Here is a 17,094-nt window from a genome sequence, read left to right as displayed (position 1 = left end):
TTTTTCACTAGTGAATTAATCTAAATTGAGAGGTCACTTTAATTCTGAATGAGTGTGTCCACTCAGGGATTTAATGCAGTTTGACAAATCCACTTTAAATTCACATTATTAGTTAATTCAGATGAATTTTCCTTTGTCCCCAAGTAAACAAGTCCCCTCTATACCATTTGATAACAGGAAGAAACTGTTAGTCAAAAAAGGAAGAACAGTAATAAAGCAGGAATTGGGTTTTGTCAGCATGCAGATAACAGTGGGAAAAGAAGGGTTGAACAACAAGAGCAGCAACCATAGCACATGATGTGTCAGTTGAGAAAACAATAGAGAAACTGAAATAAAACTAAATGTTTTTATTACACTTTTTTGTTTTGATTCTATCAGGTGGCAACAGTTTGTGTCAAGGACAAGATTTTCTTGACCCTTGTGAATAGGAGCTAATGCACAGGCTTGGAATCCATGGTGTTTTGTTTTGTTTTTTTGTTAGTAAACGTGTTATAGATTGTTAATATATAAATTACATATGAGCTTCCCAGATCAGGGTCAAGGACCCATTTGATTTGACCACATAGCTTGTCCTTTTGACCCTGGTCTTGTTCTCAAATATTAGCTAGTTCTTCAGGGCAACTGATTAACTTGGAGGTCTGAGATTCCTCCACCTACCACTTCTCAAAAGAGTGTATAAACGGCTTTTTAAAACTTGACTGACTGACTGAAGGAGAGAAGGCTTTGTCACATCACTTTCCGCACAAGACCTCCCAGTCCACTACAGTTGCTATTTTTTACTGTCTCTAACTAGGCTTTCTTGATGTAAGAATTCCCCAAGGATCTAAATCTAGAGTCTTGTTTATAATGGGGCCAGTGATGCACTAAAAACTGGAATTACCCCCACTCCATTCAAGAAAACCAAATTCTCTTGCACAGTAAGATCAGGTGACCTGGACAAACAGGAACAGAGAACACGGGACGAACAGCTGATCAGTTGCTCTTGATTTGGGTGTTTCACTGACCTTCAGAACCCTCATGCCACTGGTAACTTATGCAAGCATTGAGTAGAAAATGATTCACTAAATTTTTTTGGGACAAGGAAGAAGTTAGTGCTCCTGAATCTCTTTCTGAACCCTCCTCTTTTGCCCCATGCCAAAAGTTCCCCTCTCCTGATACTGACATAAACACAATTGTAACTCTCCCTTGCAGTGGGAGAAGGGAGGGAAAGGACTTTGCTTGTTACATGTGGTGGTGGTTTGATGTGATGTTCTTTTGCTGACCCTGTACTCTGTTTGCATTGTGCCCTACAGGTGCGGGGGTACAGTTGGTGCCATTGTTACATGTCCTTTAGAAGTAATAAAGACCAGGCTCCAGTCTTCAAGGCTAGCATTCCAGACTGTCTACTGTCCTCAAGTCCAGTTGGGGACGATCAGTGGCGAAGGAATGGTCAGGCCAACATCTGTATCACCCGGACTTCTCCGGGTTCTAAAGTAAGTACAGCTCTTGGCATTCGTAGCATCCTGTGCAACCAGAGGACTTGACTCTGGTTTCGTTGGCACTGGTTTTACACTTGAATGGTGTCATTCTGGATTCACACTGGTGTGAGATGGGAATTAGGCCTTATGTATTCAGCAGCAACTGAAAAGTTGAATTAACCTTTGCTTCCACAAGATGTATTTTTACCTTTTGAATTTTCAAAGGAACTTTATTTAAAATTGTACTGAGACGTTTTCCAAAGAGGATTGGTTTGGTTTTTAAATAGACTTATTGGCTCTAAGCTTTCTGGTAAGTATTAAGCCTGAAGGATCAAGAGTCGGTAGTATTCTCTTGCCAGGTGATATGTATGCCAGCTTGCAGAAGCAGTACTAAAAATATGCCTTTCTTCCATAGCATTCCCTGTAGCTCAGAACATGTGGATTCTTGCCCTGTTCATCCTTTGGATTTCTCATGTTTCTTAGTCTTTCGCACCTGAGCAGTGTGATGGGCAACTCCTGCTGGCTAGGCCCCTGTCTTGGCAGTGTGACTGAAAGACTGAGTAAGCCACGGAGACAGAACTCCTCCATCTCTGGAGCCAGTGTGTCAGTCCTCCTAGTTTAGAGTCAGAGCAGCGTGGGAGAAAAACCTTTCATTGCAGCTGTCCGTGCCATGTACCTGTTCTGGGGACCGTGGGCTCCAAGACTATCACTCTCACTTGGGTCTGCCCCTCCCCTGTTTCAGGGAGCCTGGTCTCTCTTGATGGGCTGTACCCACCTTTCTAAGGTTTTGTAGGACTTCCTCCTGCCTATGTGGGTGGGTGTTCAGTTGCTTTGATGGGCAGAATCCATCAACACGGGTCATCAAATAGGCTGGGGCCTTGGCCTAAAACTCACTTCAACAAAACAAAAAAAACCCCAAGAGCCCATCAAGTGGTGAAGAAGGGGATGAGTGTAAAAGCCATAGCGTGTGGTGCCTTTGTTTAATAATATTGCTATGGTCCAAACTAACCTCTGAACCCCTCTATGCTGGAGGGTGAAGGGGTGTGTAACACGCCGCTGCTCTGGGTTTGCAGGCAGGTAGTGCAGTGGTGTATGCTTGGGATTGCTTTTCAAAGCAATCTATCCCTGCCTTTCTGTTAAGGCTCAGATCCTGCCAAAAATTGCAGAATTGGCAGCTTCAAGACCGAGCTTTTCCAGTGGCTCCCCGGCTGCCAGGTATCCTGTTCCCAGCCTCTTCAAAACAATAGACTGATAAAACTAACAATCCATTTTCTGCATTCAGAACAAGCTTCCTATCTTTCATGTTTGCCACACCATTCATGCACATCCCTTCTTGCATTCCCAGCTATGTGCTTCAGATTAGATGAGACTTGGTTTCTGTCCAAGAACCTGAACTGATGCAAACAGGATCCAAATGATGTAATCTTAGCTGAGTACCTGGAGGTTGGAAGGTCTAGGGTGATCTTTTGAGTGTGGAGGTCTTTCTGGTACAGTAGGATGCTGGTGAATGCGTGTAAATGAGGGCTTCTCTGCACTGTTATGGAAGGTGCTGATTGTAACATTCCACCCTGGAACTCCTGGGGGAGGAGAAGGAGAAGGAAAAGGAAGGAGACAGTGTCTTTCACAAAAGCAGTCCAGCTAGAAAACATTGCACCAACAGTCCTCAGACCGCCCTATTCTTTCCTCCTCTCGTGCTATTTCTGACTGAATGAGCAGTCGTCTGTCTGCTACTAATGTGTGATTTCAGCCAGTGCATGTTACGTGGTCATTCCCATATAAATCTTCAGCTGGGAGTTTGAACTCCCCCTGCATGTCCCTGTTGGAAAATTGCCAATGTTTGTCAGATGCCTCTGTAGTTTGTTCAGCCGTTTGTTCGGCCTAATCTTTCCGTGACATACATTCAACAAAAGAAGATTGGATCTGAGGCAAGGCAGTGCGCCCGAGCTAAAGGTTTTGTATAGCCTAAACAAGAACCCTGAGACCCAGGCCTAGGTCTCTGCTGCTGCATTTCTGAAGAAAGCAAAGTCAAAGTCTAATCTGCACCAAGTTTGTGCATCGTTGCAAATAAATATTTGCACTTTATTTTAGTGCCACAATTTTTTGTTTTTTTTTTCCGGAATTTTGGTGCAACCCCCACCCCCCCAAAAAAAACACAAACAAAACCAAAAAAGGCCAGCAAAACACATGGGTTGATTTATGTAATACTGATAAATCTGGCACATTGCCCAGTGAGGCAGCATGAATTACATAACAATACAGTGGCAATCAAGTCCTCTGCAGAACTGTGTAGCTTGCGTCGCATCCCAACTTGAATCCTGTATTCTAGATAAGCAATTCTTCTCCCCCCCCCACATCCTCCAAAGGCCAAGCACTCCCTTTATAACATTTTTTGTCAGATTGCTGAGTCTAGAGCAGTACACGATGCAAAACCAAGGTAATCGGAGCAAATCAGTGCATTTTGGATGCATCTAACTCCCCTCCCTCTTGTGACACAAAGCAATCCTGATTAAAAAGGAGTCCAGTAAAACCATTTCAAGGTAGCCAGCTCTCGTGATAGGGTTCACCCACTCTCATTTTCAGAGTTGTTCTTTGTGGGGAGATAGGAAGTTGGATAAAACTGGGACAGTCTTTTACCATCCTTATCGACTCATTAAAGTCAGTGTTTGTGGTCTTGATTCATTTGATCTCGTTTTATTTCAGCAACTGCTCAAACTCGGTTACTTGCCTGACTCCTTTTCCAGATGTCTGTGAAGCAATCTTGCAACTCAATCATATTGTTTTTCTTTTTCATGGACAATAAATTCTTCAGTGTCTGTAAAGATTGATTTCATGCAGGACCTCAGTGCACCCCCCTAAAGCGATCGTGTACCCTTGCCGCTGGCTCCCAATTCCCAGTTGGATGAAATCAGACCCCGTTGATGCTGCAATTAACCATGACTTTGTGTAAATGGGCATGTTCTCCAAGGAAAGTGTAAATGCCTTGCATGCTGCCACCTCCACCAAAGAAGGTTTTCAGAGACCACATTTGAAGCGTGTTTCTTGTAGATAGAAGTGCACTTTCCTTCCAAGATTAATTGCCTTCTCTACAGTTATATTGGATGAAGGAGTCTAGCGGGAGCATGGACTTGTTCAACATTTTTCTTAGTTATATCGTTGGAGTCACACTGTTCAGAACCTGATTCTTCATGATTAAGGCTACATTGAGGTCACAGAAGTCATGGAATCCGTGACTTCCAGAGACATCCATGACATTCTCTGCTTCAGCCCCAGGGGCCTCGGGACTGGAGCCGGCAGCCAGGGCAGGGTTCCAGCAACAGGTGACAGGGGGCCCCCTGCAAGGTTCCCGCAACAAGTGACAGCCTCACATGGAAGGGTGCAAAGGGGAGGGGCCCGCCTTGGGCAAGCAGCTGGGGATGTCATTTTCTCTTTGGGAAATATGGTCATCCTGCAGCTCCCAACCACTGTGGGTGACGGGGCCCCCTTGCAGCTTCCAGCTGCCACAGGCTGAGGGGGTACTCCACAACTCCCAGCCACCACAGTGGCGGGGGAAACCATGGAGCCGCAGCAGCAAAAGTCAGACAGGTCACGGCTTCTGTGAAACTGTTTGTTGTCTGTGACTTTTTTACTAAAAATAACCATGACAAAATCTTAGCCTTATTCATGACTGATTCTTCAGCAAAGACACTGTATTAATAGCTTTGGCCTCAAGCAAGCCTTCTAGAGGAGGTTATGAAATTTTTGGGCTCCTCTTACTGATGTCTCAGTGCGCTCCAGGCTGCAGAATACTAGGGGTTTGGGGCATAGACTGTCTTATTTTTATTGTTGTAGGTGCTGTGCAAACACAGAACCACCTCAGTGGGGCTCATACCCTGGCCCAAGACTGGAGCTCCTAAATGCCACTACAATACAGATAATAAATAGTGCTGCTGGTGGTGATCCCTCCTGCTGCTGTGAACTTGAAACCTTAAAGCAGGATGAAGAGCAAAATTGGGTCTTTTGCATTAATTCCTTATGCCCTTCTCTCCTGAAACTACTGAGCTGGGGGTGGGTGAACTAGGTGCTTTGAGGGGTATCAATAATTCCACTGAAAGGGAAAAAGCCTCCAGAGGCCTCCCTGTCAAATTGCTCCCAGGGAGTTGTATATTGGCTATGAAAACACTGTTAAGGCTAGAAAGAAAATAAATGTCCTGGACAGACCAGGTTAAACTTGCCTGTGGAACCTTTCAGAATCGAAAATGTTCCCAGAAGGGCAAGCTGCTTGTGTGTAAACCAGATTTTGGTGAGTCACCTCAGCTGGAAGCCACAGTCGTGACTATTAAAGTGACAAAGAACAAGCAGTCACTGGATCTGTTTCCTAGGAGACACTTAGCCTCTGAGTTTACACCGAATATTCGGCTCCACTTTGGGGATGCGTTTCAGAAGCTTTCTAATGAGCTTGTTTTTGGGCTCTGCGGCAAACGCTGCCAGCAGCATTAATGACCTGGCAAGTAAACTTTGCCAAATGGGAGATTCAAACCAAAAGAACAGGCATGTGTGAAGGACCTTTGGAAGCAGGAACTGTTAGAATTTCCCCACGTTTTTCACATGAAGATTTTTTTTAATGGGCTGCTACCGCCTTGCAGGCTGCCATACTGAAATCCAAAGCCACTCCATGGCAATATAGGTGGCTTTTGCTATGGGTGAAATATGATCCATGGATACCTGTTAGGGCTCAACCATTATTTTCTTTCTTGTAAATGTCCCTTTGTTCCAAGGCTTCTTGCTTGGAATCGAACTCTCCACTAGAAATGCTGTTGAGCCAAACGTGTACAAAACTTACAGGGTCCCCAGGGGGGCATCCAAATAATTTACCCTTTTTTATATTGGTGCCAGCTCATCTCACCCATTTGAGTTTAAACCATGGGAGAGGAAAAATGACACTCGGATCAGTCCAAATTTTTGACCCTTCAGCAGTTTTGCCAACTCTCACTATATTTGGTGTCTGTCTTAAAGCTCCAGCTTTTAGAGTCTAGTGATTGTGACAATCTCAGCTTTCATTTTAGAAAAATACATTTCTAGCCATCATAATTGCAAAGGAAAACGTGATTCAGGTGTAACCTAAAGGTTCAAAACCCAGAAGGCAAAAGAAAATGAATCCAAACTTTTTTTTTTTAAAAATCTCTTGAGTTTTAAGGCAAACTTAGGCTCTGCAATATCAAACACATGATTTTTTCAGTGCTCGGAATTGACAATTACTGTAACTGCAGTGTTCTGTGCTTCCGCTTAGGAGGCCTAGACCAGAACGTGTAATGCCTGGTCAGACTAGACTCCTAGCTGCATAACGGGGGTTATGTGCTCCTCCTTGGAAGGAGGAATATGTAGCTTCCTGCTTCTGGAAACTAGTCCTTACCCTCCCCCCATGCTCAGACAATGTGTTCTTCTCCTATCCCCCTTTGTCCCCCCAAAATACTCTCATGATTGTCCAAAAAGAGTGTGGGGGGCAGTTTCACTGTAGTCTGTATCTTCCCATTCCTCCCATTTGGGGAAAACTTCATGGTTCGCTGATTCTCAGAGGGACTGGGCTACCCCTGCATCAGTGACTCCAGACTAGGAAAGGGTCCCAAGCTCAGTCTCACTCCCACACAGCCTCCTATGCTCGTTAGCCCCCACTGGTGACCCATTTGAAGGGGTGCACTGTTTAGCAAGGCCTCTCAACCCCACACACCTTTGCTTCTCAATGAAGTCTCCACTTCTGCTCAAAAGCAACCCCCGAAGGAATAGCTGTGTGAGAATGAACACTTTTTTTTTCTTTCAGAACTGACTTTTCTTATGATCTCCATTAACTTTAATAACCCAGTTTCCAATAGCTTTCAAGCAATTGAGCTATTAAGCTGCTCTCATATGACACAAATGCAGATTTGTCTGTAATACCCCTAAGTTCTATTGCATTAGCTTACTTTCTCAAGCCAATAGCTAAATCAGCCAGCTTTCTGCCAAAGAGCATGGCCTGATCACTGATAGGTTGCTTTTTTAATACTGTGTTAGCTTTTACCACAGCTCTTCTGATCTGTGGACTGATGGTTATTGTCTACCAGGAGAGGTGGTCAGCAATCTTGCGTTTTGGTTTTTTTAGGTCAATTTTGGAGAAAGAAGGACCAAAGTCACTCTTCAGAGGATTGGGTCCAAACTTGGTTGGAGTGGCGCCATCAAGGTAAAGATCTTAAAGGGTTCAGTTCATATTAATAAAGTCCATTTTAAGGCTGTGGCACAAAGATTGTCCTATGCGTATTATAAATGCTCTGTTTTTATTAAACTAGTTTCAAAAATGCCCAGATGGTTCATTAATGAACTCACTGCTGGCAAGTGATAAGAGCACATAGTCTAGTAGACAGGAGACCTGAGTTCTAATTCCAGCTCTGTCACAGATGTACTCAATGATTTGGGACAAGTTGCTTAACTTCTGTATACCCATCTGTGAAATGGGGCTACTGAAGTTCTTTCCTTTTTGTACAGGAGTTGCAGATCTATGGATGAGAAAAGTGCCATGCAAGTGTGACACAAATAAATAGATTAAATTCAAGCCATTGTTTTTGAGGTGTGCAAATCAAAGCTGAGTGTGAATTATTCGTATTTAATACTTACCTAGCACCTTTTAATCCCTTGTCTGTTTCCCTCTCCTTCTCCCTGGGAAAAGGTATACCAGCAGACTGAAAGCAAGTGCCTCTGTGTACAGTGCCTAAAAATCTGGCTTTTTCTGGCATTTTTATTTGTTTCTGTACATTTTTCTCTCTGTGTGTATCCAGGCTGCTCCTTATGATCTTTGCTTTTCGTTATCAGTTTCACACACTGCTTTCACATAACTGATCTGCAGAGAGGGAGATGGGTGGAGTATTGCATTGTTCTGTTACTTAAAAAAAAACGGTCTTGTACTATGTACACTGAACCAGCTATTTAAATGAGTATCAGGAATAGGTGACTTGCTAGGCATAAACTGGGAAAATAGAAATATGGGGGTGCAAAAAAATCTGCAGACTCACATTAACACATTATTTAGCACTGCCCTGGGAGTATCTGAAAATACTGTTTAAATATGGAGTAAATTTCACGGCACCCCCAGGAAGATGGCATCTAGAGAGAAGGGTGCAGATTGGTTAAGCAACTTACCTAGATTTACTCAGTGTGCTCGTGGCAGAGCTGGGGTTTGAAGCTAGCCATCCTAGCAGTTGGGAGCATGCCTCTCAAGCCTGGGCAGTGGGAGACATTCCCAGATGCAGTGTAGACGTACCCCCTGATTCCTCAGTCCTGTGCTTTGTGTGCAAGACTACACTACTTCCCATTCAGGATTTAATTGGTCAACCTCATGAGGCCGTAGGCTCAACCTGATGGCATTTTCTTTGTCTGTGTGTGTAATGCAGTAACTGTTCGACACTGCATCTGATCAATTCCAAAACTTCTATTTGGGGGGAAATTGGAAAACCAAAAAGGGCTCCCCATGTCCCTTGTTCTCCCCCAACGGTTCAAACTAGCCACAGTTTCAAGCACCTCTGCACTGCTCTACAGATAAAACTGATCAATGGCCTCCATTAATGCTTTCTAGCATAGCAATACCTGTATTTCATCTATGTTGGTACCCTTAATGATTTATCTCCCAGATAGAAAGACCAACAAGAAAGGGGGGAGAGAATCTGGCACTCTCAGAGCCCTGGCATGGAGGAAAGAATGGGGACCCTGGCATAGGGGAAATGGGGAGCACACCACATCTAGTGGAGGGGAAATTGGGGGATCCTAGTTTTGGGGGTTAGGGGTGTACACAGACCTCCTGCCAACACTCTGAACCCCTGGTGGTGGGGAGGAGGAATGGGGGGCAGAGCCTCTGCCAAGGGAGGAATGGGGGGGACCCTCAGAGATCCTGGTTGCAGGGGGAGATTGAGAGGGAGGATTGAGAGGCAGGCAGGGCCACTGGCATTGAGGTGAATGAAGGACATGGGAGTTAGAGCCCTACACTTAAGGGAGCCAAGCTAAGAAAGTGCAAAGGGAAACTGTGTTAGTGCTAGTCTGGATCTGTAAAAGCAGCAGAGTGTCCTGTGGCACCTTATAGACTAAGGGAGTCCCTGAAATAGCATGGGTGGAATGGAGGAATGCAAGGAGTCCCTGATGTGCGCAATGAGCTTGGCCCACAGAAGCTGTGAATTGCATGATGCCCTAGTGGTTGTACAGGCAGGTGTCCCAGTGTAGGTTGGCAGGCTGAGTCTTTGCAGACAGAAACAATGTTGTGGCCCTTCTGAGATCTACCTCATTGGTCTGGACTACGGGAGGAAAGCAGTGACTGGTTTGAATTGCATGTCTGTAGATTATCCTCTGTAGCGAGTTCTTCTCTTCTTCCTGGCACAGGGCGGTCTACTTTGCATGCTACTCCAAAGCCAAGGAGCGATTTAATGGCATTTTTGTGCCCAACAGCAACATTGTGCACATTTGCTCAGCAGGCTCTGCAGGTATGTTATCACATGGAGGGTGTCCCTTTGTCTCCCAGGCTGTCTTGCCATAGTACAAAGCTGCCCAGCCATTCTGCTTCCAGAAACAGGTTATCTGTGTTGATCCTACTTTAGAATCTGTCACACACCATTTCCTTTCCACTCCACTCCCAAGAACCTCTCTTTATAGAGGGCAATGAAGAAGTTTTATCTATCAGATCCTTAATTCTTTCAACATGCTACCCTGTATGGTGTAGGTGCCATCTAGGGCTGCCTCAAGCATATTTCCCAGCTAAAGCAGAGGAAAATGTTGGTAGGTAAGCATAAAACAGGGAATGATGTTTGTATTAGTACCCTGCCCAGTGGCGCCTGAGCTGCGTATTATAGTGCAAAAATGCCCGGATCTTTCTGAAAATGTTCATTCAGTCTCCCTGGGTTTGTGCACCTGCTGTGTTGCTGGGTGTCGCCATGGAAACGGGCATTCTTCCTAAGAAACCTTTATCCAGCGAATGATATCCATAAAAGATTGAGATCAGGAGAGGTGGCTGAGTTCATGAAACCATGATGTTGGGAAGGCACCTCCTAAGGAATCAAAGTTCAGGGATTGTTGAAAATAAACTCTGCCGGACCAGAAATGTCCAGTTCTCTTCAAAACAGGGAGGCAACTTGGCAAGCTCCTCTAAGTATTCTTAAGGAACCCCTCTAGTTCTGCAAAGAAGTTAATGTTCACGCAGAGGCTTAGTGAAAACCTTATTTCTGCAGCTCTCCACTTAGACAACAGAGTATCAGTTTCAGCTAGGGAGGAATTAATTCTAAACACGGGTTGTTTTTACTGGTTGTATAACATAGTTGTGGGAAGCTTTGACAACGACACTTTCCAAGTCACCGTAAAGCATTTGGGGGGCGGGGTGGGGGGAGGAACTAAAACTCTAGAGGAGCCTGCCAGACGAATACCCACAAGATTTCTACATGCTGTAGTCGCCCCACAGAAAGAGATGCCTAACAACTGGCATACTGCAGAGGGTCTAATATATCTCATATTCTGAAGCGTGCTGGATGGGTTACCCAGTGGAACAAGGAATTTAAGCTGGGATTTTCAAATAAGCCTATGGGGCTTTCCCTTAGGCCTGCTCTGTCAACATAGTTACACAAGTAACACAATCTTGGGGGGCGGGGGAGTTGTATTTACTGAAATACTTACACTAGTATAGTGCCTAGTGTAGGCAAAATTATGCCAATATAAAAATGTCTTATTCTGGACTAGTTTATTCTCCTTCCCATACGGGAATAAGATTTATCAGTATAAACACTTTTGTAGTGGTACAAATGCATCCCACTAGGGGGCTTGTAGTGCTAGACTATACCGAAATAGTTCAAGCAGTACAGCTAGTGTATAGACAGGGCCTTAGGCTCCTTTGACAATCCTAGTCCTAAAGAAATTTTACCCTGTGTTATAGACCAAGCATTGCAGTTCTTGAGCAATGACCAGCAATGTGTCATCGTCCCTTCCACTGGGGAAGAAACCATTTGCGTGTTATAATTATAAGTGCCTTTCAAATTGAGACTTCAGGGGTGGGAAGAAGTGAAGTTACAGTATCAAGTGAGTGTGCTAGTGCTGAAGTTATATTTCATCTTGCTTATGTAGGAGCCTTTTTACTATGGAGAACTTTGCCTAGCTTTCTTCTGAAAGTAAGTTGGCCATTTGCAGACCAGAAGGAGGAGGATGTTTTAATGATGCTCCTGTGAAAAATAAGGAAATGTGCAATTTAATGGAAATTAGCCAATTCCCAAACATAATGGTTTTCAGACCAATTATTCTTTTTAGTCTCTCTTTGTCCGTGTTGGAAATATACTTTGCTATTCTGGGAAAAGTTACTGCAGGATGACTGCACCAGCTTACTCAGACCTGTGTCACTGAACTGCCCATGAAAAACCATTCTCAAATTATCTCAAGCATGGATGGGTTCAGTTAAGGAGATGGCTCAGCAGCACCACCTAGAGTCTTGGACTATCTGATATGGATGATTTGTTCATGGATTTCTCTGCATCTCTAAGGACAAGTTAATAAATACTAAAATCCATCAGTAAATACTAAATCTCATAGAAGGCTGTTTAGAGTAACATGGGCTACATAATCATACCATTCCTTAGTGCTTCACAAAGTCCTATGGTAGAGAGAATAAATACCTCCCAAGGGGAACTTGCTTTGATTCTGTAGCAATGTGTTGATTCCAAACTGACTACCTCGCTCCCTACACTTCCTGTTGTGAAATCTAAATAGAAACTCGCCTATGGGACTACAGAGCATTAAAGCTTAACAATTGTCATGGTTATTGCAGCAACCAATCTCTCTTAATTACGCTGGTTTTTTTGTGTTGTTTCTCTCTTCCAGCTTTTGTCACAAATTCCCTGATGAACCCTATATGGATGGTGAAAACCAGAATGCAGCTGGAACGGAAGTAAGTGACTGAGAGGAACTGGTGCCATCTTACTTGAGAGGCTCCAAAACACACACTCTTGTCCCGCCATCTGTGGCTCTGGCATCCCTGACAGAGCGCTTTTTCTGTTCCCTGTCCCATTCAACACCCATACCGTTCAAGTCACTATCCGGTTAGATGACCAGGGTACAGCGTAAGCCTATCAGTGTTGTACCTTAATTGGACAAGAGGGGTCATTACTGAGGAGCGGAAGGATGGTCCAGTTGGTGCTAGCTTGGGACTGAAGACCCACATTCAGTTCCCAGCTCCACCCCAGACTTCCTGTGTGGCCTTGGACATGTCACTTAGTCTTTCTCTCTGCCTCAGTTCCCCATTTTCCCCACTTCACACACAGTGGTGGTGTTGAACCTAAATACATGAAAGATCGTGAGACACATGGATACTTTGGTAATGGAGGTCACACAAGTACCGAAGTGAGAGACTCAGGCAGGGCTCAACGACGAAAAGGTCAGGACTGAGGATCCAATCTGTGTCCCCTATATGATAATACAAGGCACTAACATGGGCTCTAAATCATACAGAAGTGGGTTTTATATTCTCTTCGGCTAGTTCAATAATGCAGGACCCTCCGTAACTGCCTGCTAGCTACGTTCTGAACAATGTAAAGTTTTTTAAACTCCTATAATTGAGGCTGTTTAATTTCATAGAACACTATAATGACAGTAAAAGGGTCCCCTTCAGGGGTTTAAAGTCCTTTGGCTCCCCTTCAATACTGTATTATTCTCACCATATGTCTTAGAGAGAAGGATAGTCGTATGTAAAAACTTACAGTAATAGCTTCAGTCACTAGTGAAAAGCTATGAGGGATTATACCACAGCGAGAGCTCTGCTATAGTTAAGGTTACATTAATAATGTGACTCTTTAAAATGGCCATTTTTTTTCCTGGGTATATGTTGGATGATCAGAAAGATCTTTAAAATACCGAGATTACTCACCAAGAAGTACTTGAAAATATGTTGGTTTACGCAGCTTATAAATTATTTAAAAAGCCAAACTCCAGTAAGTCACTAGGTGGCACCTTTGAACTAAATGCTGCATGTTACCTGAAGAATCATTCCAAGGTACAGACCTTTGTCTCTGGCTCTGCCACAACTAGACAGGAAGGAAATTGCTTGTTCAATAAAAAGCAATACTCCTTCCATAGTCCTGTTGTTAAAGCACTAAACTATGATAGGGGAGCCAGGACTGGAGCTGGAAAGATTAGCACAAGCATGTATTAGCTAATTGGAAAAGCCACATGTGCACGCTTAGCATTACAGTCCAGCTAGTGGCATTTGAAATGTGACTACAATGCCCAAAGCAATGAAAGGAACATTACAAGTCTCTGCACGGCATTCCTAGAAAATTCCTGCAGCTACACTTAGCAGAGAACCATTCTTGTTTCTCCTGGGTCACTTTTCATTTGTAATGTCCGTGCAGTTTTTTTGAACCTCTGAGTTTTTTCCCTTGTTCTAACCATGTTTTAATTTGATCCCTTTAGAGTCAGGGGTTCAAAACCGATGAATGCTTTGCAGTGTGCTAGATACGTTTACCAGACAGAAGGGGTCCGTGGTTTTTACAGAGGCCTGACGGCCTCCTATGCTGGGATTTCGGAGACCATTATCTGCTTTGCTATTTATGAAAGTTTAAAGAAGCACCTGAAAGATGTCCAGCTGCCCCCTTCCCCTACTAATGGGACCAAGCGGAACTCCACAAACTTTTTTGGACTGATGTTTGCTGCTGCTGTTTCTAAGGGCTGTGCCTCCTGTATTGCTTATCCGCATGGTATGTTAAACTCTCCATTTACTGGCACAGTAGAACAGCTATTGATTTTAGTCTGTATCACTCTATGGCTGACAGTGCTGTAATATTGTTGTTAATCTGGATGTCTACAGATGCCATGTTACTGCAGTGACTGTCTATCCACCCAGATCTTCAGCATTGTTCCATTACCCCTTGCTAGCTAAACAGCTAATTGCTGTGACTTCCTGAAGGAGGTTTGCTACAGAAAGCTAACTCTCTTCTCCCTCCCTTCGTGCTTCTTCCAGCTCCTCACAGGTCTTTGGAGCATGAGTGTTTCATTTTTATTACCTCCAGTCATTTATGCAGCACTCAAAAGTGAGCTGTGTTTTCCAGAACAAGCAGGCTGTTGTTTCTGACCTGAAGAGATGCAATGAGGGAGAAAGGGCTGGGGAATGACAAGGTTGTGGCATTTTGGATTATGCATGTTGTCATGGTTAAATAGGTGCCCATCCCACCTCTTGTAGGCAGCTCAGCAGAGGGGTTTAGCAGGGATTTGGCCAAGCCATCACCCTCCTCTCAGACAATGAAAATTGCTGGGCATTCCACACAGAAGGGGTAGCATAGAGAGAGCTGCTGAAGTGAGAGATGGAAACAGGGCAGTGAGGCTGGCTCTAAAATGCCAATGATTCTCTTTTCCTTATCCAGCAGTATTTCTTTACTCCACTGTATGCTGTGCTTTATGGAAAAATCAGTCTGATTCCCTGCACACCTCTCTCTGCCAACTTCTCTCCTTCCTTTTAAAATCAAAGCCCTAAATACTGGCTGTTAACATGGCTGGAATTCTCAGTCTGATACTCTTAGATGCTAGTATGAAAATGCCATTCTGGGCTTTTACCTCATTTTCGGCACTAACTTTTAGGTAATAGATCACATCACAAATGGAAAAGAGTGGGGGGAGAAAAGATCATGAAATCTGATTCACCAAACCCTTGATTAATTCTATTCCAGGCCTTCCTCTTCCTTTTTAAATTGTCCTCAGTACCTTGTTTAATGGATGCAGGTACATACAGATTTCATATTGCCATCAATGCTCTGAATCTATAAGAAGCCCTTCTCTACCATAACTCTCCAGGCAGATTATATGATGCCAGATTTTCATTTCAACTGTACAGAGACGGTTTTTGACTTCCATCATACCTGAACAGTATATAAATTTATGTGCAAATGAAAAAAATCTAGGGTGACTTGGCTGAAGAGAGCCTGCCTCTTGGAGAAGGCATGTTTTGATTTATACAGATTACAAGTGGCTCCTATCTAAGGCTGTAGGTGCGGCTGCCATAAAGCTAAACAACCCCCACACGGTGCAGATCCTTCCCCTGCCCTATCTGATTCCTCTCCAGAGCTGCCCGCCCCAGCAGCCCACACAAATTGATGCATCTTGCAAGGTGTTCTGACGTTCAATGGACCCCAGCTATTTTGGAGCAGAGGAGGAAGTTTGTTTGAGAGTTCTGGGCCCCTCACGGAAAGCACTGTACTGCAAGCCACCTCTCTTGTTCAATCAGTTGGAATCCAGCCCAAGTGCATCAGTTGATCACAGCTATGGCCTTGAACAACACCGTAGCTGTGCCAAATCAAAAGTGGCTTCCCTCCATTTCATGGTAAATGCCACCAAGCCACAGCTCACCCCATACGCCAGTTTGAGGGGAACACAGACCTACTTAACTGTGTACCCTCTTTCCAAAGCACAGTGTGAAGGAATGTGTGCAGAAACAGAGGAGGTGGTCAGCTGAGTAACAGCCGTCATAAGCAAGCCATCCATTTATTGTGCAGTTTGGTGTTTACATGGAAATGGAAAACCAATTTTAACTTTCTGCCTTGCCTGGCAAGCAGTGCTTGCTGGACTCCAGGGTTTGTAAGAGTAGGTGAGCGGATTAGCCAACAGGCATCTCCCTTGTCCAGGGTAAGGTTCTGACTGCCCTGAGCTATGCAGACTCTTTCCTAACCTGCGTTTCTGGGCTGGAGGATTTGACTGGAGACACTAACCTAGTGATCTGTTTGTTCCCCCCCCTCCCCAGAGGTCATACGGACAAGACTGCGAGAGGAAGGCACAAAATACAAGACCTTCTTTCAGACAGCTCGTCTGGTAGCACGTGAGGAAGGCTACATGGCTTTCTATAGAGGACTCTTTGCGCAGCTCATCAGGCAGATACCAAACACAGCCATTGTGTTGTCCACCTATGAGCTAATTGTGTACCTGTTGGAAGACCGCACTAAGTAGCAGAGCCAGGGAGCATCCTCTGGAAAATAAAAACTGACATTGAGCAAATAGCCGTTAAGAGACTGATACAGGTGATGAAGATGGAGAAGAGCTATGAGTCTCCGATCACCTGCTGGACACTTTTTTCCTTTTGGATTCATGCTTTCTGGAAGGTTTCAACTCATTAACGTTAATAGTTAATTATAACTTTTTAACTTAAGGAGAGATGATTCAGAATTAAACTGCTACTAAATTAAATCATGCTATTTAATTTATGTATGTTTTTGGTTGTCCTTTTCTTTAAGCACAGGTATATGTGGCATATATGTATCTGTGCTATTTGCGATACCCCTTGGATTGATAGTCATTAAAACTGTATTGAAGTGGGAGAGGAACTGGTTTGGAGTCTGAAACAGAGACCTTCTACTACTGGTGTCACAAAATATCATTTTCCAGGAGTCCTGAGACCTTTCAGTGTGCTTCCTGGGTGTAATATTCATCACCCATGGGAGCTTTCAGAATGGGTTCCTGAGCACAGCGAGGCAGCTTTGTAACAAGCAACTTGACCAGTTATAAAACGTTCATGCCGGACTCTCCGGGATGAGCCGCTATATTGGAAGACATTCCTGTAAAAAAGGTTAAGCAAAATAGCTTCCTTGAGAGAAACTTAAACCATACTTGAGGGCACCTAATGTAATGTTTGCATCAT

The 17,094-nt window shown here is 44.1% G+C and overlaps 1 protein-coding gene across 2 annotated transcripts in view; it reads left to right on the top strand.

Moving 5' to 3' along the window:
* Positions 1–16,660, top strand: part of SLC25A33 (solute carrier family 25 member 33) — a 32,890-nt gene extending 16,230 nt beyond the window's left edge. The window contains exons 2-8 of one of the 2 annotated variants that reach the window (XM_030537918.1): positions 379–456; positions 1,293–1,472; positions 7,570–7,647; positions 9,828–9,928; positions 12,300–12,366; positions 13,887–14,170; positions 16,204–16,660. In XM_030537918.1, the coding sequence (XP_030393778.1) occupies positions 1,426–1,472; positions 7,570–7,647; positions 9,828–9,928; positions 12,300–12,366; positions 13,887–14,170; positions 16,204–16,406 (780 nt within the window). In that variant the 5' untranslated portion in view covers positions 379–456; positions 1,293–1,425 and the 3' untranslated portion in view covers positions 16,407–16,660. The remainder of the gene's footprint in view (positions 1–378; positions 457–1,292; positions 1,473–7,569; positions 7,648–9,827; positions 9,929–12,299; positions 12,367–13,886; positions 14,171–16,203) is intronic. The other variant, XM_030537917.1, reaches the window with a different exon arrangement.
* Positions 16,661–17,094: the final 434 nt, after the last annotated feature.

Source organism: Gopherus evgoodei, chromosome 18 (genome assembly GCF_007399415.2).
Source record: "Gopherus evgoodei ecotype Sinaloan lineage chromosome 18, rGopEvg1_v1.p, whole genome shotgun sequence".
Lineage (NCBI taxonomy): Eukaryota > Metazoa > Chordata > Testudines > Testudinidae > Gopherus > Gopherus evgoodei.
The sequence above is the reverse complement of the archived record's forward strand: the minus strand, read 5'-3'. Positions and strand labels throughout refer to the sequence as shown.